At 47.2% G+C, this 23,062-nt stretch overlaps 1 protein-coding gene across 3 annotated transcripts in view; it reads left to right on the top strand.

Annotated features, from left to right (window-relative positions):
- Positions 1-23,062, top strand: part of PSAP (prosaposin) — a 32,873-nt gene that overhangs the window by 5,185 nt on the left and 4,626 nt on the right. Inside the window, exons 2-8 of one of the 3 annotated variants that reach the window (XM_047702762.1) lie at positions 13,602-13,735; positions 15,507-15,581; positions 16,154-16,279; positions 17,298-17,498; positions 18,060-18,203; positions 19,540-19,596; positions 21,516-21,521. In XM_047702762.1, the coding sequence (XP_047558718.1) occupies positions 13,602-13,735; positions 15,507-15,581; positions 16,154-16,279; positions 17,298-17,498; positions 18,060-18,203; positions 19,540-19,596; positions 21,516-21,521 (743 nt within the window). Of the gene's footprint in view, positions 1-13,601; positions 13,736-15,506; positions 15,582-16,153; positions 16,280-17,297; positions 17,499-18,059; positions 18,204-19,539; positions 19,597-21,512; positions 21,522-23,062 lie in introns of all 3 variants that reach the window. The other 2 variants (XM_047702761.1, XM_047702763.1) reach the window with 2 other exon arrangements.

Below are 23,062 nucleotides of genomic sequence, written 5' to 3'. Positions count from 1 at the left end.
AACCAACTGAGCCACCCAGGCACTGACACTGCCCCCCGCCCCCTTGGACCTTTCCAAGACAGCCTGGTACTAGGTCCTGTGGGAGCCTTCCAGAGCAACATATAATTGACAGTGTGTGGGATTTCTCTCTTCTCTCTTTTTTTTTTACACAGATGATGGCATATTGCCTGGCTTGGTCTTTTTTCACATGTGAAACATTGTAGACCTCCAAAAAGAAGTGGGAGAATAATTGCAATGAGCACCGGTATATGCAATACTTGGTTAAGAAGCGGGACCTAAGAAGCCCCTCCTCCTGTTGTAAATAACCACGCCCTGGGCTTGCTGTTGATCATTCCCCTGCAGGCCTTTCTTCTCTCAAACATGGAAATGTGACCTTCAACAGTATGGGTGGTATTGTGTTGTTTTAAACATTATGCAAATATTGTGTGTATTCTTGGGTTAATTTTTTTCTTTTGGCTAATGAGGTTCATCGGTGTCAATAATGTGTACATCTTTCATTCTCACTGTAGTAAAGTATTTCATTTATGACATTGTTGCTAGGCATTTAGATTATTTCTAGTTTTGTTTTTCTCTCAAACTGCTTCTATAAATGTTCTTTTTTTTTTTTAAAGATTTTATTTATTTATTTGACAGATTACAAGTAGGCAGAGAGACAGGCAGAGAGAGAGAGAGAGAGGAGGAACCAGGCTCCCTGCTGAGCAGAGAGCCTGATGCGGGGCCCGATCTCAGGACCCCGAGATCATGACCTGAGCTGAAGGCAGAGGCTTTAACCCACTGAGCCACCCAGGCGCCCCGCTTCTATAAATGTTCTTGTGCACATGAACAGACTTTTTTCTAGGGGATATACCTAGGAATGGGAATTGCTGAGCTGTAGAGAATACATACTCTGTTTTAACTAGGAATTGCCGAATTCCTGTCTTGAATGTTTTGTAGGTATATAGTTAATCAGTAACCTTTGATGTTGTTAGACTTTAAATACTTTGAATAAATAGGTGTGCATTCTTCTTTTATTTATGCCTTAGAGGCACTTCATGCTAGTATGGATAGACCTAGCTTTTAAATTTTGGAATAATTTTTAGATTTACAGAAAAATTAAAAAGATAGTATGGTGAACCCAGCTTCCTCTACTGTTAACATGTTACATATCCACTGTATATTTGTCAAAATTAAGGAGTGGACTTCGGAACAGTGTTGTTAACTATGCTGCAGACTTGATGGGGCCTTTATCAGTGTTCCCACTGATCTCACGTTTCTGTTCCAGGATCCAGCCCAGAGTACCACATTGTATTTAGTTGTCCTGTCTTCCAACTCCTCCTACCTCCCAGCTCTTAAAAAAACAGTTGCAGAGGATTTCATTGTATGCATTTATCAATTTAGTTAACCTCATTGAACCTTTCTTTTTCAGAAAAACTGAAATGAATCCCGAAGACACTTCCAAATTTTAAAATTGAATCCTAGCTATATTTGGACAGATAACTCCTTTTGAAAAGAAATTATTTACTTTAAGGGAAATTTCGTAAATTAGATTGAAGGGAGATACTATAGAAAGTTCTTTTGGTCAGTCTTTGTGATGACAGTTACTACAGTAAAGAAAAAAAAGCTCCTTTACCAGGGCGATGGGATGCTGTCCTCTAAGTGTAGGCATTGCTACCAGAGGGTCACATGGCCTCCTAGCTCACAAGGATTAAAACCCAAGGTTTGTCTTGTGGGGGTGCATGTTATCTGGCTTTTAGCTGCCTTTCAGTGCTGTTCTCCCTCTTCCTCCCACGTCCAACCTCTGGTGCCCTGTTGTTGCTCAGAGTCTTTGCATTCTGTGTTCCACCTGTCTGGAACATTTTCCTCCTGAGGTAAACCCTGTGGATTCCTCCCTCCGCTCAGTTGTCCTCTCACTTGCTGCCTTACCAGAATTCTGCACTGCTCTTAAGTGGCCATGCCATCGTGCCGTAGTCTTGTTTTTCCTTTGAGACTTTGCTTCATTTGTCTTCGTAGCGCTCCCTGCAACCTGGCATTTTATGCTGTGCGTGTTTGCGGTGGTCTCCCTGCAGCCTGTGTGACTGCTCCGCCCGTAGCAGGCGCTCAGTGTTGCTAAATGGTGCTGTGAGGTGCTCCGAGTGGCCTTCAGCCCGGCAAGGTTACTGTGCCTGAAACTTCAGGGTGGGTAGTGCCAAGTCTTTATCACAAATAAAAAAAAGCATTTTCTTTTATTTGCTGAAAGTCATGTTAAGAGTTGAGGTCTTCGGGGCGCCTGGGTGGCTCAGTGGGTTAAAGCCTCTGCCTTCGGTTCAGGTCATGATCTCAGGGTCCTGGGATCGAGCCCTACATCGGGCTCTCTGCTCAGCAGAGAGCCTGCTTCCTCCTCTCTCTCTGCCTACCTCTCTGCCTACTTGTGATCTCTGTCAAATAAATAAATAAAATCTTTAAAAAAAAAAAAAAGCCTCTGTCTTCAGCTCGGGTCATGATCCCAGGGTCCTGGGATCGAGTCCCGCGTTGGGCTTTCTGTTCGGCAGTGAACCTGCTTCCCCCTCTCTCTCTGCCTGCCTCTCTGCCTACTTGTGATCTCTGTCAAATGAATAAATAAAAAATCTTAAAAAAAAAAAAAAAAGAGTTGGTGTCTTGGGGTTGACAAATCAGCAGCGACTTTGAGGCCAGGTGAAGTGTTGACCATTATAGTAGTTTACATCCAGATGAGAGGGACCCACACATCTGTTGGAGAGGGTTTACTGTACGCAGTAGAGACCTAGGATCCTAACAGAACTTAAATACTCTGGTGGCTGTGATTTGTGGTAAATCTGAAAGGGGAACCAGCTATAATTTGAAGGCAGCTATGCTCACCACTATACCACCAACGCCCAGCTATAATTTGAGAAGTTATTTTCCTTCTGTTGGGTTCCAGAAATTGGCTCTTTGCACGTGATGGCTCTGAAGAGTTTTAGTCTCTGCTTTCCTATGTACTTATGAGTTGAGGGACCCCAGAGAGCTTTGGTTTATGTGGGCCCTAGCTATCGATACTTACTCTTACCAGTTAAACTCACAATTTAAAATATAATCTTTTAGAAATGGTAAACATGTTAACATACTATAATTTGAGTGAAAATAACTTTTCTTAAACACAGGCATATTGAGAAGAATGGCTTGTTTGACATTTTTGCAGCTTTTCTTTTTTTTTTTTTTTTTAAAGATTTTATTTATTTATTTGAGAGAGAGACCGTGAGAGAGAGCATGAGCTAGGAGAAGGTCAGAGAGAGAAGCAGACTCCCCGTGGAGCTGGGAGCCCGATGCGGGACTCGATCCCGGGACTCCAGGATCATGACCTGAGCCGAAGGCAGTCGTCCAACCAACTGAGCCACCCAGGCGTCCCTTTTTGCAGCTTTTCTAACACCTGGGTAGATTCTCTGCTGTGTCAGGTACCATGAGCCTCTGGAAAGACTCCACTGCATCCGTGGGAGTGAATTAGTGAAAAAGGCAGCTAGCGCTTTGGTGTTACTATTAAGAGAATTTTGGCCTCCTCAACACCCTGAAGGAATCTCTGGGACCTTGAGGGTTCTTTGGACCACACTTTGAGAACCAGTGGTAATAGCTGCTCTGCAGGAGCGACAGGCAACATAATCACCACTTACCTGAGAGTTTGTGTACCTAATACTGTTCTGAGTGCTTTTTGCTTCACGTTGATGTAATCCTCACCCAGCTCTGAGGTGAGAGCAATGGAATCAGAATGCGGGTGCCTCCTAATATCCTGCCCTAGTCTATGCCGTGGTCTGAAGTTTAGATTGTGGCATTTCACATAAAGGGCTGTATTCCTGTTACTGACTAGGGTGAGTCAAAGCGACATATGTAGTTGACACATTTACGTGTATCTGAAACTTTTAATGACCCTCTGGGACAGGCCCAGAGCACTGAACTTCTGTATTAGTTACTAGTGGGGTTTGCATGAGATCCTTTTTTTTAGCATATTGCCTTCTGCAAGTATGCTGAGACCACCGGCTGTTAGCAGGGATGAGGTAGAGCCCATGGCGGCTTCTGGCTGACTGCATGGACTCCTTGCAGCAGGTGGGCCGGGGCTAGGACCTGTCACCTGACTGGACTCTGGACAGTCTGGCCAGGGGCTCATTTCTTCATGGTCCAGTTGTGGCAGCGTCTTCTCTAAGCTGAGTGAAGTTCATCTGTGATCGTCACCTGACACGCTGACACTCGGAAGAAGAGCTTTGCTGTTGGTTAATATTGGATTGAAGTGCTCCTGAATGAAATAGACAGGAATTTCCCAAAGTTAATTATGCCACATTGCATCACTCTTTTGCAAGCTAGGAGGATTGCTTTCTTGTCCCTCATGTTTCAGTTATGATTGCACAAGCTGATTTACCTAACCATTGTCTTACCTTCTCCATATAGATCGTTTTTTTGGTCTTTATTTATTTATTTATAAGATTTTATTTATTTGTCAGAGCGAGAGAGCACGCAGGAGCAGGGAGAGCTGCAGGCAGAGGGAGTGGCAGGTAGAGGGAGAAGTCCTGATGTGGGACTCCATCCCAGGACCCCGGGATCATCACCTGATCCAAAGGCAGATGATCAACCGACTGAGCCACCCAGATGTCCGTCAGTTTTTTGTCCTGGTATGATCTTGCCTGTGAGAAAAATTGAGCAAGAGGAGGGGAAAATTGAGGGAGTGGAGAAACAGAGAAGAACCTTTGTCTTAGATAACAGAGCTAATAGCTTATTGGGGCCAGAGGTGATGGGATGTCAGCCAGGTGAGCTCACTACAGATTTCTTTTGTAATAAGAGGGATCTTTGGACTTTTTTTCCTTCAGATTAAGGCAGGCTGCCTTGGAGCACATGCTGTTCTGAATGGTTAAATGGGCGGTGTTTTTGTTCTGCTCTGCAGAATGCTTCCTAAAGCAGGGTCCTCTGAAGAGACAGGTGCTCTTTGCCATAGAGGCCAGCGTTTGGATGGGGCAGTCACTGTTGAGTGTGTTGCTTTATCTCCTGCAGGACCTGAGTGCATGAGTTCTGAGAAATGTCTAAGTGCAGAGAGTCTGAGGTCAATGCTGCCGCTCCCAGGGCCAGCCTCTTTTGGTCTCCTAGCAGCCTGCCTGTTGCCATGGTGGTCTGTTACCCACGCGGCAGGTTCGTTGCCCTGTGGAATGTCTGCCCTGATCCTTGGTGCTGCGAAGTTGCTTGTATTTTCTGTTATTCTCTTTTTGGTAACTAGACTCTGAAAAGTATTTAGCATATGTTATCTAAGATATTTACAAGGAAAAACAATGGCTAAAATAAGAAGACTGATTGTTTTAACAAGTGGAACGTAAGATACATCTTCTTGGAATGGTTGCTCCCTTCATTCTGAGAGTGTTTTTGGAAACCTTCAGTGATTAATTGTGTATGTAGGCTTTTAAATATCCTCAGTGGAGGTAAGCCTTGTCGTCTGGGGACTCTTCTGGTGAATGAGGTAGATGATGAAGCTGGTAGTTGGTTTGTCTTAGGTCTGACTACAGACAACAGAGATCTAGGATAGTAATGGCTTAAATACGATAGAACCGTCCCTGTGCTTCCATAGGAAGTTCAGGAGCTGGACAGTCCAGGACTAGTGTGGTTCTATTTCCAGAAGTGCTGAGAGACTGCTTCCTTGAGGTCTGTCTAGCCCCATTCTTCATGAGTGCTAAAGATGCAGAGGTCACACTTGTCTTTCAGGGCCAGAATGTGGTTTCCTGGCCAGACCCTGCTCCACGGGAGACTGGGGAACGTCGTTTTTAAAGCTTGGCAGCCATGTGTGTAGCTGAAAAAATCTGCGATTCTGCTCCTGTGAAGGGAGTGGAGAACGGATACGGGGAACAGCCTGTGGTCTCCTGACAAACCCAGGTTCCTCTGTTGGGTGTGCAGCAAAGCCAGTCTCTGAGACAATCAGGTTTGCTGCCAGGGAAGGGTTTATTTGAGAGCCAGCCAAACAAGGAGACCAAGGGCAAGCCTCAGATCCTCCTCCCTGAAGGGGGAGAGAACAAGTTTTTGATCATAGGGGTTGAGATTACATATGTATATTGATGAAAAGGGAGGGGTGGGGAACCAGGACTGTTCACGGGGAAAGGTGGAGCATGTGCACTGAGCCAGCGTATGTGACCTGTTCCGGGTTCGTTTTGGGGTGGGGAGGTAACATTAAAATGAGGCAAAATTGGCGTCCTGACATCATCATCTTAAGGAGAGGGGCTGCGTGCGTGCTCTGAGGGCCTGTATAAACTGGTTGGGGTCTTGGGGTCCTATCTCAGGTGAGGAACGCAGGGCCTTGCTTGTTCATAGGCTGGAATCTTATCAGTGACCTTCAGCCCAGGCCTCTGCAGGGACAGCTAGTGTGTTTGTGAGTGGGGTCTGGAAGGAAACAACAGCTAATTAGGGAGAAACAGGTCTCTGAAAAACAAGCTTTAAATCTCCTGATAATGTCAGCCTCATTAACCCGATGGGATACGGTTTTAGTTTCTGCCGTATCGGGCAGTTATAATTGTTCCCTGAAACTGGTTGGTAAGATTTAACTTTTTTCTGACTTTGAAGGTAACATGAGAAAAAATTGTACCATGGTGTAAAAATTGTACCACGATGTAAAAACCAGAACATGAATGCCTTCCGTTGGTGGTTCTTCCCCTCATGTCCATCATTCACAGTTAGGTCCACCATTAACAGTGTTGTAGGTACTAGGCAGTCTGTCCTGGCTTTCTTGGCTCTCTCATTGATTTGCGCAGAATTCCTGAGAAAGGGACACTCTTTTTTTCCTATATTTTGCAGATAATTGTGGCATAAGTAATTGCCCCGGCCTTGGCGTTAGTAGCTAGCAGAGCAGGAGGGTTCAGGCAGGCCGGTCTGCCCCCAGCACTCAGGGCATCCATCATTTTGTAATATAGCTGCCTTATCCTTCCAGAAAGGCAGAGGTTTTGAGGGTGCTTTTCTAAAAAAAGGTGGTTTCCTGGAAAAATGAACTATGGCAACTATTCTGGATCGGAGGCAAAGAAGCCCATAGCCACAGCGTCATGAATTACTGAGAGCATTTCATCTGCGGTACCTCCAGTGCCTTGCTGGGCACCTCTCATTCTTGCTCAGGCAAACCTCTCGTTTAGCATCTGTGTACACGGTGGCGACACCTGCGCCTCCAACAGTGGAGCCTGTGTTTCCCTCTGTGTGACTAACCAGCAGCTTCTGCGGATGTGGGGTTTAACTCTTTAGGTCTTTGTATTGCCAGTTAAGTATTTGATGAAACGCAGAGTAAACAAACACAACAGCCAGGTTTCTGCTGTTTGTGGGAGTGCCTATTTTGGGCAAGGAAGTGAATCAGAGAAAGTTCTGCTGTTGCTACTACAGGTGGTGGTGACAATGATGATGATAGCACTTGACTTCTGTAGCCCTGCCCTGTGTTTTACAAATACTGGTTACTTTTTATAAACTTCTAGGAGTACTAGTAATAGGCCCATTTTGCAGATCGGAAGACTGAAGTTGTAAGGTCACCTGATTAGATTTGGTAAGCTATATAGTCTGCGTCCTTGACTGTCTGATTTCTTTTTTTTTTTTTTTTAAAGATTTTATTTATTTATTTGACAGAGAGAGATCACAAGTAGACGGAGAGGCAGGCAGAGAGAGAGAGAGAGAGGGAAGCAGGCTCCCTGCCGAGCAGAGAGCCCGACGCGGGACTCGATCCCAGGACCCTGAGATCATGACCCGAGCCGAAGGCAGCGGCCCAACCCACTGAGCCACCCAGGCGCCTGACTGTCTGATTTCAAAGCCAGTCTGGTAGGGGAGTTGAGATGTGTGGCTAAATGAACATGCCGGAGAGATGCTGGTAAAGGCGGGATGGCTGAGAGATGTAATATCCGGGCAGTTGAAAATGGATAATGCTGTCATCTTGATTCTCAGCAACATTCCAGTGACCCCAGTAGCTGCATCTTCATTTTACTCACAGATGAAGAACAAGCTCAGTACAGTGATTGGCTGAAGGTCATTTATTTGGGTGGGACTTGGAGGCAGATCCTGGTTGTTGTTTTTTTGTTGTTGTTGTTGTTGTTTTTGTTTGTTTCTCTTTTTTTCAGTATTCCACATTTGAAAAACATTTAATTTAGACGGTAGGTCAGTTACCTTAGATGTCCCATTTTCTAAGCTCAAGGTTTAGGGTTTTTTGTTTGTTTGTTTTGCAAGAAGTCATCACACCTAAAACACAACGGAGCTCTAGTGAGCTCTTCTGCCTTCCAGGCCCACTGAGGATTTTTTTGTCTAGAGACTAGAGCTGCCACAAAACCCATTTCTGGTCTTGCTTATGGCAGCCGTTCTCAGTAAGGCAAGATTGCATTACAGCCCATTTTTTATAAACGATGTACATGTGGGTCCTTTAAAACATGTCTGTTTTCTTCTAGGCCTGGGAGAAAAAAGAACACAGTGCACCCATCCGTTTACTCAGGAAATGCAGTTGAAAGTTCTTTGTCTTAGAAAACAGCACAAAGCCTGTGTTTCCTTAGTAAAAGGAAACTTGCCTGTAGGATTTTAGTGTCTCTGAAGGGATAATTTCTGTAATCTCAGTTTACCAGTGTGTTGTCATTGAGGGCTCAAATGGCAGACCTTGGAACTGAGAGGGCTAGTGCCTGGTTCGCCCTGAGGAGTGTTTGTGTCTTAACATATTTAATTAGAACTCCAAGGGGTCAGGCACTTTTTTTCTAAGAACTTTCCTAGAGTTCAGCATATTGCCTCAAAAGAAGAAGTTGGTATTTGGGGGCAGAGTGTGGGAGAATGAGAATAGAGATGAAAGCTTTGCTGAGAACATGTTTTGAGAAATAACTCATCAGAAAGTGGCTTAGGGTAATTTTTATATGTTGGTTATGTATACCCACTGAAAATGTCGTTTGCCTCATTGTTACAGGAGTGAAGCTGTGTAGCTCCTAAAAGGATTTCTCTTACACAGAATTCCTTATAGGTTGGGCTTTTTGTTTCTGTGTGGTTGTTTCTTCTGCTTTTGGAGAGGTCCTCATCTAAGGAGGCTGCTCATTCTCTCTTTATAACCCCGTGGATGGCCCCTACCTCGAGCTGTGGTCTGTTTCCCTTAGCCTCTACCCATTGCTCTGAGGTCTGGGTCTGAAACCACACAGCAGATCTACTCCCATGTGATAGGTGGAAGGTGTCCTTTCTCTGTGAAGGTGGCTGTGTTTCTCAGAAGCATTGTCTCTCCCAGCTAAACACCTCCGGTCTTCTAGGGGACCCGGGAATGGTGTCAACGTGCCCTCACCTTCCCAACCTGTGCTTGTCACTGAGTCATGGGAAGCAGAGCACACAGGTGTGTGCTTTCCTTCCTGTGACCTGAGCCCCGCTGCGTGTTCACATTGTTTTTTATTTTTATTTTTTTTAAAGATTTCACTTATTAATTTGACAGGAAGGAGGGGGAGAGGGAGAGAGTGTGCTGCTACAAAGCGGGGGAGGGGGGTCCGCATGGCAGGCAGTGGGAGAGGGAGAAGCAGGCTCTCTCCTCATCAGGGAGTCCAGCTCAGCCTAGATGCGAGGGCTGGATCCCAGATCCTGGGATCATGACCTGAGCCAAAGACAGACGTTCAGCCGACTGAGCCACCCAGGCGGCCCTCATGTTCACATTTAAGTTTAACCCTGTGAGTTTCATTTTTTAGCTGTCTGTTCTTTTGGAATCTATTAGTTCCCCTCTCAGTCCTGCTGCTACTGCTTCTTGCTTGGAATTTTTGGTATGAGCTTTCCATTCAAATTAGTGCCCCATCATCTGGATCCCCCCCACCTCCTTTTCAGTTCTGCCACATCATGCCTGGGTCTTAAAGACACTGGCATGAGCCATTGCCCACAGGGCGAGCTTTCACGTAGGGCTCAGAGTGCTAGTTGAAGTTCTTCTCATCAGGCCTGAGGTCTGTCTTTGCAGCCTGGCTCCTGCGAAGGCAAAGATTTCTCTCCTTTGGAGTGTTTGAGAATTTCCTTTCTCCCTCAGCAGCCAGTTCAGATTTCACTGTGAAGAAGCCTCCGCTCGCTCCCCTGCGCGGCTAGTGACTTTGCTGCTCTAGGGCCCCTGTTTTCGGTTAACATACACCATTTCTTTGGGGTTTGTCCCTCCCACTCTGGACTCGGAGAGTTGTGTCCCTCACAGGGCATTGGGTTCTGAAATCAGCGCCTGAACCCTCCCCAGGTAACCAGCAGCTTCACCCATGCTTGTGTTTTGGCCTCACATTACTTGTTCTGAGGACACACAGTTGTTTCTGTTAATAGATGTTGGGTCATTTTAGGACATCAGATTTGTTGTATACCACAAGCTATTTTTATAATATGCACCTTTAGAAAAGTTAGTTGGCTCTAAGTTGAAGCAACATGGGAGTGTCTTACTGAGAATTTAATTTCTAGGAGCTGGGAATTGTTTTAGGCTTGACTTTGCGGGCTTCATAGGTCTGCCAGATTGGCCACTGTGCAATACATACCTTTTACTCAGGGAGTTCTGAGGTGGGCCGTGGAGTAACAGTAACTGTTGGGATTGTTGAATGACTTGGGTTTTTGTTAGCTGGACCAGTCTCATAACCAGCTACCCGGCACTGTTTTTAGTGCTTACGGTTGGCCAAAGCTGGTAACAAAGTCATTATTGCACAGGATTGCTGTTTCAAGTTCTTTGAAGGAGTAAATTAGCTACAGAGTACTCTTGCTTCTTGGGCTTATGATAGTGCATCCTGTTCCTGAAACCTGATAGGTTTTGGCCCTTGTAGCCAATTCCTGACTGGGATGGTTGGAGAAAAATCCTGGATCAAAGTTCTAGTTCACTGCGTATTTGCGAGAATGGAGAATGGTGGTAAGTCAGTCGCCTTGTGTAGGGAAGGCTGCTCCCTGGCCCTGCCTTTTTCTCGGAATCCTGTCTGGCTCTGGTCTGCTGATGCCTAACCTCTTTCTGGCTTCCCTGTGTATCACTGCATTCTTTTGCCTAGAGACTCATTTTGTAGCTTCCTGTTATTTTTCCGGCTCTTTTCTCCCAATTGGAGGTAGAACCAGTTGGTGTATCTTGGGTGCTTTTCAGGATTCCCTGGGGGGTGGTACCTGGGAGGAACATGGGAGGTGCTCCTGGAACCTGTTGGCTCTGTGTGCTCTCTGGTGACACCCCACACTTCCCAGAACCCTTACCCTTGTGACACAGTTTCTGCCCCCTCCCCTTTTCCCCAGACCTGCAGCTGACGGCTGGCCCCAGCCTAGCTTGGCTACATTTCAGGTACTAAGCTGCTGTGAACCATCTGGGGATTAGTATGTACTGTTGAATCTGCTGCATGTTTTCCCCTGGAAACCAGAGTCCAAGCCAGTGGCTGTTGGAGTTCAGTTGCATTTGTGAACTGGTTATGGATGTGATTTTCACTGCAAAGGGCCATTGAAGGCAGTAACCTGGGTAGCAGCAGATTCATTCACCAGTGTCTGAATGGATACAGATCATCTGGCTTGACCTTTCTGCAAACCTGTGACTCAGTCTTTGTGTGAATAGTTTGTGGAATATAGCTTTGGTTGAAAAGCTAGGAATGACCGCATTTCATTGCCTTCCCTTTCCTGGAGTGAGAGCACCTACCAACCTCCGTGCTTTGTATACTGTGTGTGTGTTACACATCTGTGGAATCACTGTGCCTTCTCGTTGGCTTACAAATTGAAGCAAGGTGCCGCGTGACCCTGAGGTTTTCAGTTGAGCTCATGGGTGGCGGTGGGCTTTCTCCTCAGACTTGGGCCTCGTGTTTCCTATTCACAGTAGAAGGTGGTGCTGCCCTACTGAAGTGTCGTTGGGAGTTGGCGTCCTGTGCCATTACCCATCTTTGTGTAGCTCGCCCCGATGGAATCTGTTGTTTTCTAGCTGACTTGTTGGCTTAGAGGTGAGATGCCAAAGTCAGGGTTACCATAGACCTATTTTAAGAAACATAGGTACTCTTAAGGTAGTTTATAAAGTAAGTGGACATGTAAAAGTGGAAAAAGAAAAGTTATTCACATACAACGTAATATTGGGAGTTTCAGCGAGCCACCCTGCATTTTTTGTGCAACTTCTGTATAATTTCATATTCTTGAATTTTTTTTCTTCTTGATATATAATATATATATATATTTTAAAGATTTTATTTATTTATTTGAGAGAGAGACAGTGAGAGAGAGCGTGAGTGAGGAGAAGGTCAGAGGGAGAAGCAGACTCCCCATGGAGCTGGGAGCCCGATGTGGGACTCGATCCCAGGACTCCGGGATCATGACCTGAGCCGAAGGCAGTCGTCCAACCAACCGAGCCACCCAGGCGTCCCTTGATATATAATATTTTTATACTTAACAGCTACATAATCTTTTTAGTAAGAGTATCATTAGTTTTTTCCCCCTCTGTTTTTGGCCATTCAGGTTACATCTACTTTTATTTTCAGTATCGTAAATTACACTTAATAAATATATTTATGCATATCACATTTTGCCTCTTGGATTGCTGTATTTCCTTAAAATCTATTTCTAGAAATGGATTACTTTTAAAAAAAATTTTTTTAAAGTAGGTTCCACACCCAGTGTGGAGCTCAGTGTGGGGCTTGAATTCATGACCCAAGATCAAGACCTGAGATCAAGAGTCAGGACATTTAACTGACTAAACCTCCAAGGTGCCCCTAGAAGTGGATTACTTTTTTTTTTTTTTTTTTTTTTTAATTTTATTTATTTATTTGAGAGAGAGAGAGAGAGTGTGAGAGTGGAGAGGTCAGAGGAAGAGCAGACTCCCCGCCGAGCAGGGAGCCTGATGTGGGACTCCATCCCAGGACTCCAGGATCATGACCTGAGCCGAAGGCAGTTGCTCAACCAACTGAGCCACCCAGGCCCCCCGGATTACTTTTTTGAAGAGGGATTTTCCCCCTCCAGTTTCTGACATACATTAATATGTTAAGAAGTTCTTACCAGTCACGCTTATTGGCCTTACAAATGCCTATTTTACTATAGGCTTGTCACTTTTTTCCCCTTTGGCTATTTAACTTTCAAAATACGGCACCTTCTTGCTGTAACCTGTGTATCTTTGGTTCTAAGGGACTTGGAGCAGTTCTTGTGTTTTTCCCTCATCCTGTTTCTGCACATGTGACTTCTGCCCGAGCCCTTTGTTCACACTCACAGCAGGTGCCAGGCCGTGCACCCGGTTTTGAGTGGACACCTGTTGGCTAGGTGGTACCAGAGGGGAATCACGGAGGGTTTTTGTTGGTAGAATTGTTTATGAAGTTTGATTTATAAAAGGGCTCTTCTACTAGAACATTAAGAGTCATTGTTTGTGTAACAAGGATATGAATCTTGTTTTCCCTACAGATTAAAAAAATTCTATAGAAGTTGAAATTTTCTAAAATTAAATCTGTCAGAGTTTTCTCCCATGATTTCTTTTATTCATGGAAGATTTTTGAGGTTATAAAGATTATTGTTTAGACGTAGTTCAAGAGGAAAAAGGCACGCCAGGCAAATTAGTCCCTCCCGGCCCTGTGACTTAGGCGGACTTAGACGGTCCCCGAGCTTCTTGAGCCAATGCCGCTGTGTGGTTTGTGCACCACAGGAGCTGAGCTGGTGTGTCCTTCACCCTGGGTAGCTGTGTGAGGGGGGCCGCCTTCTCATGCTGGTTTTTCTTTCAGCTTTAGCCAGCCCTGTCCTGGGCCTGAAGGAATGCACTAGAGGCTCGGCGGTGTGGTGCCAGAATGTGAAGACGGCAGCTGATTGCGGGGCCCTGAAGCACTGCCTGCAGACCGTCTGGAACAAGCCGACAGTGGTGAGTGCCGTGGGGACTGTACCTGATCTCCTTACGTGGTCTGGAGCTGTTGGGCATTTCGAAAGTTTCCAAAGCATGCTCTCGTCTCACTTCATTTGCTCCTCTCGGTGGCCCTTCTAGGGAGGCACTCCCTATTGCGGGGTGCATCCGTTTCAGCGCAGTGGAAACGGAGTCTTGGAGAGGTTAAGGTTCTCTTCCCCTGAGGTCGCTGAGTCTCCTGGTGGCAGAGGATGAAGTCCGCCCATGGCCACTACTGTGTGCACCCCATGCTGCCTTCCAGGCCTCTGGGCCCATCCCACCTGTATCATCCAGTTTTAGTATATGTGCTGCTGAAGCAAGCTTGATGCTACTGATTTTTCATCCAAATGGTGTTAAATATAGCATATTAATACAGGGCTCTTAATGCTCATGGAGAATAATACTCAGAGATGACAAAGCTCAGGGGCATTCTTCCCACCACCAGAACCCCTCTCGGGAGTAGCCCGAGCTGTGCCGGCTGCACCAGCTGACTACAGAATGCAGGCCTGGCTCGCTCTGGGCTGCCTCTGACTGCGTGGAGTTCCAGGTCGAAAACTTGACACTAGTGGCCACTAGAGCTGCTTCATTATGAGAGGAACAATTAAAAACCCTGTTCTTTTAGACATACTTTCTGAATTTGCTGGATCACTACCATCTGTGGCCAAAATTACTTTCTGATTTGGTTTCTAATTTGCTTCTCATCTCGTTTTTAATACGGCTTCCTCTTTTCAAATTCAGCATGTGACAGGGGAGGACTTAGCTCTCTCTCTCTCTTTTTCTAAAGATTTTATGTATGTATTAGAGAGAGAACAAGAGAGCACAAGCAGGGGGAGAAGCAGGCTCCTTGCTGAGGAGGGAGCCTGATGTGGGACTTGATCCCAGGACCCTGGGATCATGACCTGAGTGGAAGGCAGATGCCCAACCAACTGAGCCACCCAGGCTCTCAGCTCTTTTTTTTTTTTTTTTTTTTGATACGGCAGTCTCAGGAGTGCCTGAATCTGGTATTAGCCTAACAAGCCCCGGAGGTTCAGATAGATTTCTTTCCATGCAGCTAAGTTACAGGTGTTCCTTCTTATCACCCAGACGTGTTAGTTCCTTCTTCATGGGTTGAAAATCAGTTGCCCTTAAGATGGAAGCTTCCCACGAGCCTCAAGAAGCAGCTAGAATCTCCATGTCCTGGGCCACATGGGGCCATGGGTCCCCAGGCTTCTCAGGGAATGGGTGTGATGTTTCTAAGCTCTGGGGTGGTGACATATGGCTTCCACGTGAACATAGCAGCCCCTGGGAGCTGGAAGGGGATAGAGTGCAGGAGCCAGTGCCAGTGTCTGGCTGGGCTTCTCCTCCACACCACCTTTTACTGTCTTATAGGGATACTGGCCCCAGGTGACTGGTTTTCTCTAATTTCTGCTGCTCTGATTTTCACCTTTCCAGCCTCAGTTTCTTCCTGGAGCTGTTGGCGAGCATTAGTATGACATCTGGCCTGTGCCCTGTGTGCTGAGGCATAGAAAAGGGTACAAGAAAAGGGTATCTATCCCTAGAAGCACAGAGTGTTCTGGTCAGTGCCTCCGATCCTTCCCACGTGGCATCTGTGTGCTTCTTATCTAGGTTGGGGAACCAGGATGTGCCTGTGTGTCCGACATCCCTGGTTAGATAGATAGGATAGCACAGAGGCTGGGGGGCTTTTCAGCTCTGTACGGTGTGCGTTACATCCTGCAAATACAGCTCGCTCGCTCTCTCATATTCTTCCTCTTAGAAATCCCTTCCCTGCGACATATGCAAAGATGTCATCACTGCAGCTGGCGACATGCTGAAAGACAATGCCACTGAGGTGAGCCTCCAGCGGGATGTGTGACCACGTGTGCACAGTGGCCACATGGCCATGTGTGTCTGTTCCTTACAAGAGCTTTCTGGGGTTTTGGGGCCTAACGAGGGATGGTCTAGGGCCAGGTAGGAAGTAATTCAGATCTTGTGAGCCACATATGTCTTCTGTCACATGGTTTTTTTCTTTTCGCCCCACATCCTTTCAGAATGTAAAAGCCATCCTGAGCCACAGGCTGAGCAGAAACAAGCTGTGGGACCTGGCTGGCTGTTCCCTGGCCTCAGTGTTTACATGCCCAGGGTTGATGGGGATTTTCATATTGCTGGTGGCTACTTTTAGGTCCGTTTTGGCTGTCTCTGCTCAGAGTTCCCTGTGCCTGTGAGACGCAGGTCAGAGCGGCCTCATTTCGAGGATCGTCTGCTTCTTGCCTGTGTGTCTGATGCAGCCACAGCCAGCCACGGGGCCTCTCCCGGGCTCTTCCCTGAGGCTGCTGTTTGCTGGGAGGTGTGGAGGTCCCCTGCTCTCAGTCCTTTGCAGAGCAGAAGTCCATCCTGATCCGACTGTTGCCTGTATCCTCTTAGCAAGAGATCCTCGTGTACTTGGAGAAGACCTGTGACTGGCTGCCTAATCCGAACTTGTCTGCTTCGTGCAGGGAGATGGTTGACTCCTACCTCCCAGTCATCCTGGACATGATTAAAGGACAAATGGTATGTGGTGGTGGAAAGACTCTTTCTTTAGGGAACTTCGGGTGCTGTGGGAGGTGCCAGACCAGAACAGATGATGAAAGTGGAAAGTCTTTCCATGGATTTGGATTTTCTCAACAGCTTGTCACTGCAGTTCTGACATCTGCAGATGGCTTTGGCCCTCAGAACACTGTGTGTGTAACCTTCGGTTGAGGGAAAGTACAGGAAATGGAAACTTGAAGAATGAAGGAATTGTAAACTGCTACAACATTTATACGTGCCCGTTTGCTAGCTCATGTCATAGCTTTAGCTCTCCCCTTGAGCATGCAGTTCATTCCATTTCTGGGATTTTATCTTGAGTGGACTCAGCGACGGGTTCTGCTTGCATTCAGATAAGCATCTACCATGCGTAAGCCACGTGCCACAGATGAGCTGGGTTTGTGGAATTAGGAAAGACCCTAAGAAAGCGGAGGTGCTCAGAAAACCGGGCCAGCAGGGAAGGAGTGTTCCGAGGCTGGACCAAGGTTTTAATGAGAATGGCATGGGTCACACCGTGCAAGGCCTTTCTGGCAGTGTTCCAGGATTGCAAATGCAGTAGGAAGTCCTCAGAGGGTTCAAGGGAGAAGTGACATCAGAGGTGCCTTCTTTGAAGGGTTTGGTCTAGGTCCTACCAGTTGGGAGTTGTAAGAGGGGAGGCTGGCAGGACAGTCTTTGTGAGATGTGATGGGGCAGTGAAGGGGGACAGATGCGTGTTCTGTTTCAGGGGAGAAATGGGCAGGACCTGCTGAGGGAGGGGAGGGACTGAGGGAAGAGTCAGGAATGTCTGCCAGGTCTCTGGCTTGAGCTGCTGGGAGCTGAGTGGGGAAGCCATTTGCTACAAGTGGAGGTGGAGTGGGGAGCAGGTCGGGTGGTTTTGTGAGCAGGGCATAGCGTGTATGAGTCAGGCCAGGAGGTGAGGACAGAGACTCATTCAGGGGTGCTGGGCAGTGGTTTTGTTTTTCTTTGGGGGAGAGGATTTCCAGCTGGACTTCTTCCCCACTAGAGCCATCCTGGGGAGGTGTGCTCCGCTCTCAATCTCTGCGAGTCTCTTCAGAAGCACCTGGCAGAATTGAATCACCAGAAACAGCTTGAGTCCAATAAGATCCCGGAACTGGATGTGGCTGAGGTGGTGGCTCCCTTCATGGCCAACATCCCCCTCCTCCTCTACCCTCAGGATGGCCCCCACAGTGAGCCCCAGCAGAAGGTAAGGCTGTAGGCTCAGCCGCTGAGGGCCCTGTTTCTGGTTGGATTAGAGATGACCCATGAGAGGTGCGCTGTGTGTGTGTGTGTGTGTGTGTGTTTCTCAAACTGGGGGCTTACTCCTTCATTTGACCTGCAGTCTCCTGAACCACACTTCAGATGGTTGTGCCGTGGAGGTTCTGAAGAACTTGGGATACTTAAAGTATGCAAAGACTTCTCTCCATTGCAATTCAATTTATTGAAATCAGTGCCTAGTTGATTTTAAGCCTGTTGCTAATTTTAGAGCCTATAAAACCAGAGCTGGGACACCTGTTTGGCTCACTTGGTGGAGCGTGTAACTCTGGATCTTGGGGTTGTGGGTTCAAGTGCTGCACTGGGTATAGCCATTATTAAAAAAAAAAATACAAACTTTAAAAACACAGAACCGTTCAGTCATTCACTCCCTAGTGCTGTGGTCATGAACACATAAGGAAATTTTCTTGGGAATTTGGATCCTCTTAGTGATCCTAGGACTGTGCTGTGTTTACGCCTGACAGCCCTGCCCCCTGCCGCCCCTTCTCTGTAGGCTGGTGGGGACGTCTGCCAGGACTGCATCCAGATGGTGACAGACATCCAGAACGCTGTAAGGACCAACTCCACCTTTGTTGAAGCTTTGGTGGACCATGCCAAGGCACAGTGTGATCTCCTGGGGCCCGGCATTGCTGACATGGTAAATCTTGTCTCCTCATGCATGGTGGGGATGCATTGGGCCAGGGAGCTGGGCTCTGGACATAGGAGGGGGGACCCAAGAAAACTTCAGTTCCTGAGGTACCATTTTAAGTTCTCGCCCCAGAGCTTCGAGGAAGAGATGGTTCAAACAACGCACGCTTTCTTTTCCCCAGAAAGCATCTGGAATACTTGTTTACTTAAATGCTTTGTTGGCTGGTTGAATGTGTATGTGTAACCAAACACTTGGGATAAAAGAGTGGAAGGAGACCACTTTTGTGAGGATTTGTTTTGTGAGGATTTTCCTCCCATGCACTGTATGTATAAGAAACAACACTAGAATCCTTTATAACCTTGTTTTTAAAAGCCTGGCTGTTGTGTATAATTCTGAGTGTGCTCTCCCCATAGCTGGGGGTTTGTCCATGGGAAGCCGTGCGGGGGCTCACAAGAGGTTCACCCGGGACGCCTTCCTTACCTTGGTGAATGTTCATCCTACAGGCTAAGAAACTCATTTTGTTAGTCTCTTAGAGGATTTCACTTCTTGGACCTTATACACATTAACCACACTTGTGTGAAGTTGATGTGTGAAACCCAAGTGCTAGTTTTATACCTGGCAACGGAAAAACCTTGGCTAGACTAGATGTAGGGAAGCTGGTTGTACAAGTCCATGGATCTAGGACGTAGAGCAGCCTTCTTGGGTAGGAATGGCTGGTTCTGGGAGCTCTGGGTTCTTCCCTGAGGACTTCCTCGGGGAGGCTTTTGGCCTTCTTGAAGTATCTTTGTATATCGCTGTGTTAACGTGCTTCCCCAGCTCAGTCCTGTTCTGAGGGCTGTTATTACCCTTGGCCTTCTCACTGTGGGGGCACCAGTGTGGCCAGAACTCTTCTGTGAGGGTCTACAGGAATGAATTATCTAGATGTGGATGAAAGGAAGTTTGCTGAAAATCATAACTTGATTCCTCCTGGATTTTAGCTTTATAATCTTGGCCAGGAATGCATGAGTAGGTTTGAAAAGTCACCGTGAGTTCGCAGTAGCATGTCTGATACCCACGTTCAGAACTGCTCCTGAGAAGATCCTCTGTGAACTTGGGGCGAGTTCGGGCTGTAAAAGGAGATTGGAGGACCTCCTCTCTAAGAGCCTTCGGGACACATTTTCAAAACACCCTTTGCACACCTTTTCCTATGAGGTTTAGGATAAACTGCCATCTTTATTTCAAGATGTTTGTAAGACTGTACTCTGGGAAACTTGATAGTCACTCGCTGCCATTGTTGGACACGCTGGGTTTGTGGTGTGTGATTGCAACGATTAGTGTCACTAACAACCGATTTCTCTCTCCCCAGTGCAAGAACTATATCAACCAGTATTCGGGCATTGCCGTCCAGATGATGATGCACATGGTAGGTGGCGCGACGTTCCCTGTTAGCACTCTGCCTCAAACTTTGTGATTCCCAGGTTTTTGAACATTACATGGTTTAGTTTTCCTTTTCTCCCCTCAGATAACGATTTGGGTTAAAGTGAACCTTGTTCAACCAGCAGACTCTCTACCCACAATTCAGTGCCCCCCTTACCTTTCCTGGCCAGGGGACAGGCTAAGGCAGTCTCCCCCTTCCTCCCCCCAGGACTGCCCTGGTAGCTTCTGGGTGGTTAGTTGGCCTGTGCCTATTGGGCTGGTCATCGGGTTTCTAGCGTCTGGCTTTTACCCTGGGACCTGTGGGAATCGTCTGCTCTGGAGCTACGCCAGGCCTGAGAATTGCTACGTTGTGGCTGGAGTTTGGGGGCGTGGGAGACCTGTCTGCATGTGCTTCTGATGCATCCAGGCGGTCAGGGCAGCCCTGCGTCCTTAGAGGCAGAAGATGCTGATTGTGGCAGTGGGGCTAGCTAGCTCCGAGCAGAAAACTGGTTCAGAGCAGCGTGGTCTGAACAGATTCTTAAATTGGGGACGTGCCCTGGCTTCCCAAGATCGAAGCTGCAGGGGCCAAGGGGGGTGGTGGGGTGGGTTGCACGTTTTGTGTCTCCATCCTGCCGACTTTCTGACCATGCTGAGTTTGTTCTCCAGCTGGGGTCAGCAGACTGTGTGGCCCACCGCCTGGTCGTGTAAAGTTTCACTGGAGCACAGTGATCCTCCTCCCATTCCGGGCTGTGACTGCAGAGTTGCAGAGCTGAGAGCTGCCAGCCGGCACAGGGGGAAGACTGATGTGGCCTAGCTGTAACTGCTCAGGGGCTTCGGCCAGGCGAGAGAGGGTGTCTTTGGGATTATAACACCCTGCCTTGTTCTCAGAGTGCTTCAGAGGCAGCTTACAGAGACACAGGGCTAGAGTAGGAGATAAATAAGCCTTTGATTTTGATTTGGTTAAGTGCTTCGTCATTGATAACTGAAAATTTTCTCAATATAAAAGATAGACTACACAGATGTTTTTTGGAAATACAGATAATACTTCCCAAATCACAGATCATTTGCGGTTTAAAAAAAAAAAAAAGGCAGTGAGGTAGCATGGTTATATATTACTTCAAATCTAGTACTTTGCATACTTTTGCTTCTGAATGCATCGGTCGTTAAACATTCTTGTAAATGATTTTGAAGTGGCTGCATAGGCTTCCGTGTGGATGGAAGATCATTTCCGTGACCCATCTGCTTTGGGTGTTGAGGGGGCTTTAGGGTTTGTCTTGGGGATCAAAAGCATGAGGCTCCCCCTTACAGTCAGAGAGATAGATGTGCAGATCCGTTTCTCCCTTAGCACAGATAACCAGAACTGGAATTGCTGAATCAAAGGGTAAGTGATATTTTGTTAAATGGGCCTTCCAGCCTGGCATCTGGCTCCCTGGGGTAGTTGCCCTGCGGCCCGGGCAGCAGGGGAAGTGGTTCCAGATCCCCGGCCCCCTGGGTGTATTTTATATTCCAGCGCACACCCCTGACTTGGGCAGGCCTGTGTCACGTTCCCCTTTGCTGCTCCTCACCTTGTAGGCATGTGGGGCTTGGGCTTTTGAGGATAGAGAGCTCCTCATCACCTGGCATTTTCTGGGATTTGCTGTCCGGTGTTTTTGAGTATGATTTGGTGTGTCAGGGGCATGGGGGCAATGCACACACCAGCTGGACAGTGTAGTCTGTCCCTTGAGGGCCAGAAGAGCTTTCAGGGCCCCCCAAGATAGTAGGAACAAGGTAGGTTGCTGATTTGTGACTGCAAGGTTTCCCCTGAATTTCTGGTGATGTACTTACTCCTTCGTTAACTGATTGTTATTTTAATTTTTTCTTAACTGTTGTGTCCTTTCCTTTCTCTTATTTTCATCTCCGATTTCCTGTTTTTTTGTTCAACAGCAGGATCAGGTATGTGATGGGGAATCTGCTTGTAGTGGTGGTCTGCTGCTTGTAGTTATTTCGCCTTTTTTTTTTTTTTAACGGCATGATCTGTGTTAGTAGGCTGGTGGGGGAGCTTCTGCATCTCTCCCCTGTGATGTAGCACTTGAGGTCCTGGGGGTCTCCTCTCCCCTTCAGGGGGTGAGAAAGGGAAGCCAGCAGGGCCTTGGACTCTGGCAAAAAGCCAGCGCTCAGCTGGCCATGTGCATGCCACCCGTGTGATGACGGGGACAGTGGGTGACCCCGGAGGTGCCTCGGCCTCCTTGACTGTAGGCCTGATTGCTGGTAGGACACCTTGTTTCTGTCATGACTCGAGGGACCATTGCATGTCTTCAGTCCTGTTTTCCATAACCCCAGAATTGCTTCTGCTGCATGAGCAAATCATTTACAAAGAGCGAGCAGACTGTTCCCGTCTGTTGGATCCAGAGAGTTGGAAACAGTCTCTTGATTTGTGCTTCTTCCCCTCTGGGTGATGGGGTCCTGCAGCTCCTGGAGCCACACAGATGGCTCGAGAGCCAGGCCAGTGGTGGCTTAATATTGGGACTACGCCCCCAGACTGTACTTATGAGCCAGGACCCTCTCTTGAGCACTGACATCTCTGTGCAAGTAAAGATTTTTCAAAGGTATTTTGAAGTCTAATAGGAGACGACTTCGGCTGAAATACCTGTATTTTCACCTAAATTGCCCCACCCAGTGGAAGAGAGTTCATCTTAGGAAGGAGAACAGAGTTCTTCTGAGGCAAAGCAGCCATACACCTCCTGCATCTTTATCTTTTTTCTAAAAACCTTGCTGTGTCTTTGGCCCCATTCTGGTTTTCTCCCCATTCTTGAAGTGTGCCAGAGACAGGATATTTAGGATACTTTCCAACTTCCTCAATCTTACTTAATCTAGAGACTTCTCAGGATTAAAACACAGTCAGCCATAGCCATGGTCTAGCTCTCTTGCATTAACAGGTCTCGTGTTAGCAGTCCTGGCCTGCTGCTTTCTGGTTTGGTGGTGGGAGGCAGTTGCTCTCAGGCCCAGAGCTGGGCTCTGGTTGCTTTTGGGCTCACAAAGTGCTTTGTGTAAAGCACACATGACTTTCTCACTCTTGGCCAGCATCGTGGTGAAACGGCAAGATGTCCAAGTTACTAGTTCTGCCTATTTCCCTGTGCTTTGGTGTCTGGATGGGAAAGGGGATAAGTCTGGGGCTTCTTTGACCTGAAAGAATTCATTACTTGGGGGCATTGGGTTTTTGTGTGTACTGTGTTTGTGTAATTATAAAAATAGAATGTGGTTTTTCAAAAAAGTCAACCTTTTTTTTTTTTTTCCCCCTTGAAATGGCCCTGCCACCAAAAGATTTTAAGACACTTGGCTTTCTGTTTGTGGGCATGGTGGCTTCTCCTCTAGAAAGAGCTCGCAGATTATTTCCTGCTGAGAGTGAATCAGCTCGACCAAGAAACAGGTTCTAGAGCAGACCAGGTGTCCTGGGAGAAGATGTGATTGCCTGTGGACAAGGGAAACCGGTGGCA

Source organism: Lutra lutra, chromosome 14, assembly GCF_902655055.1.
Source record: "Lutra lutra chromosome 14, mLutLut1.2, whole genome shotgun sequence".
In the NCBI taxonomy this organism is placed as follows: domain Eukaryota; kingdom Metazoa; phylum Chordata; class Mammalia; order Carnivora; family Mustelidae; genus Lutra; species Lutra lutra.
Note: the sequence above shows the minus strand (reverse complement) of the source record. Positions and strands in the feature narration are given on the sequence as shown.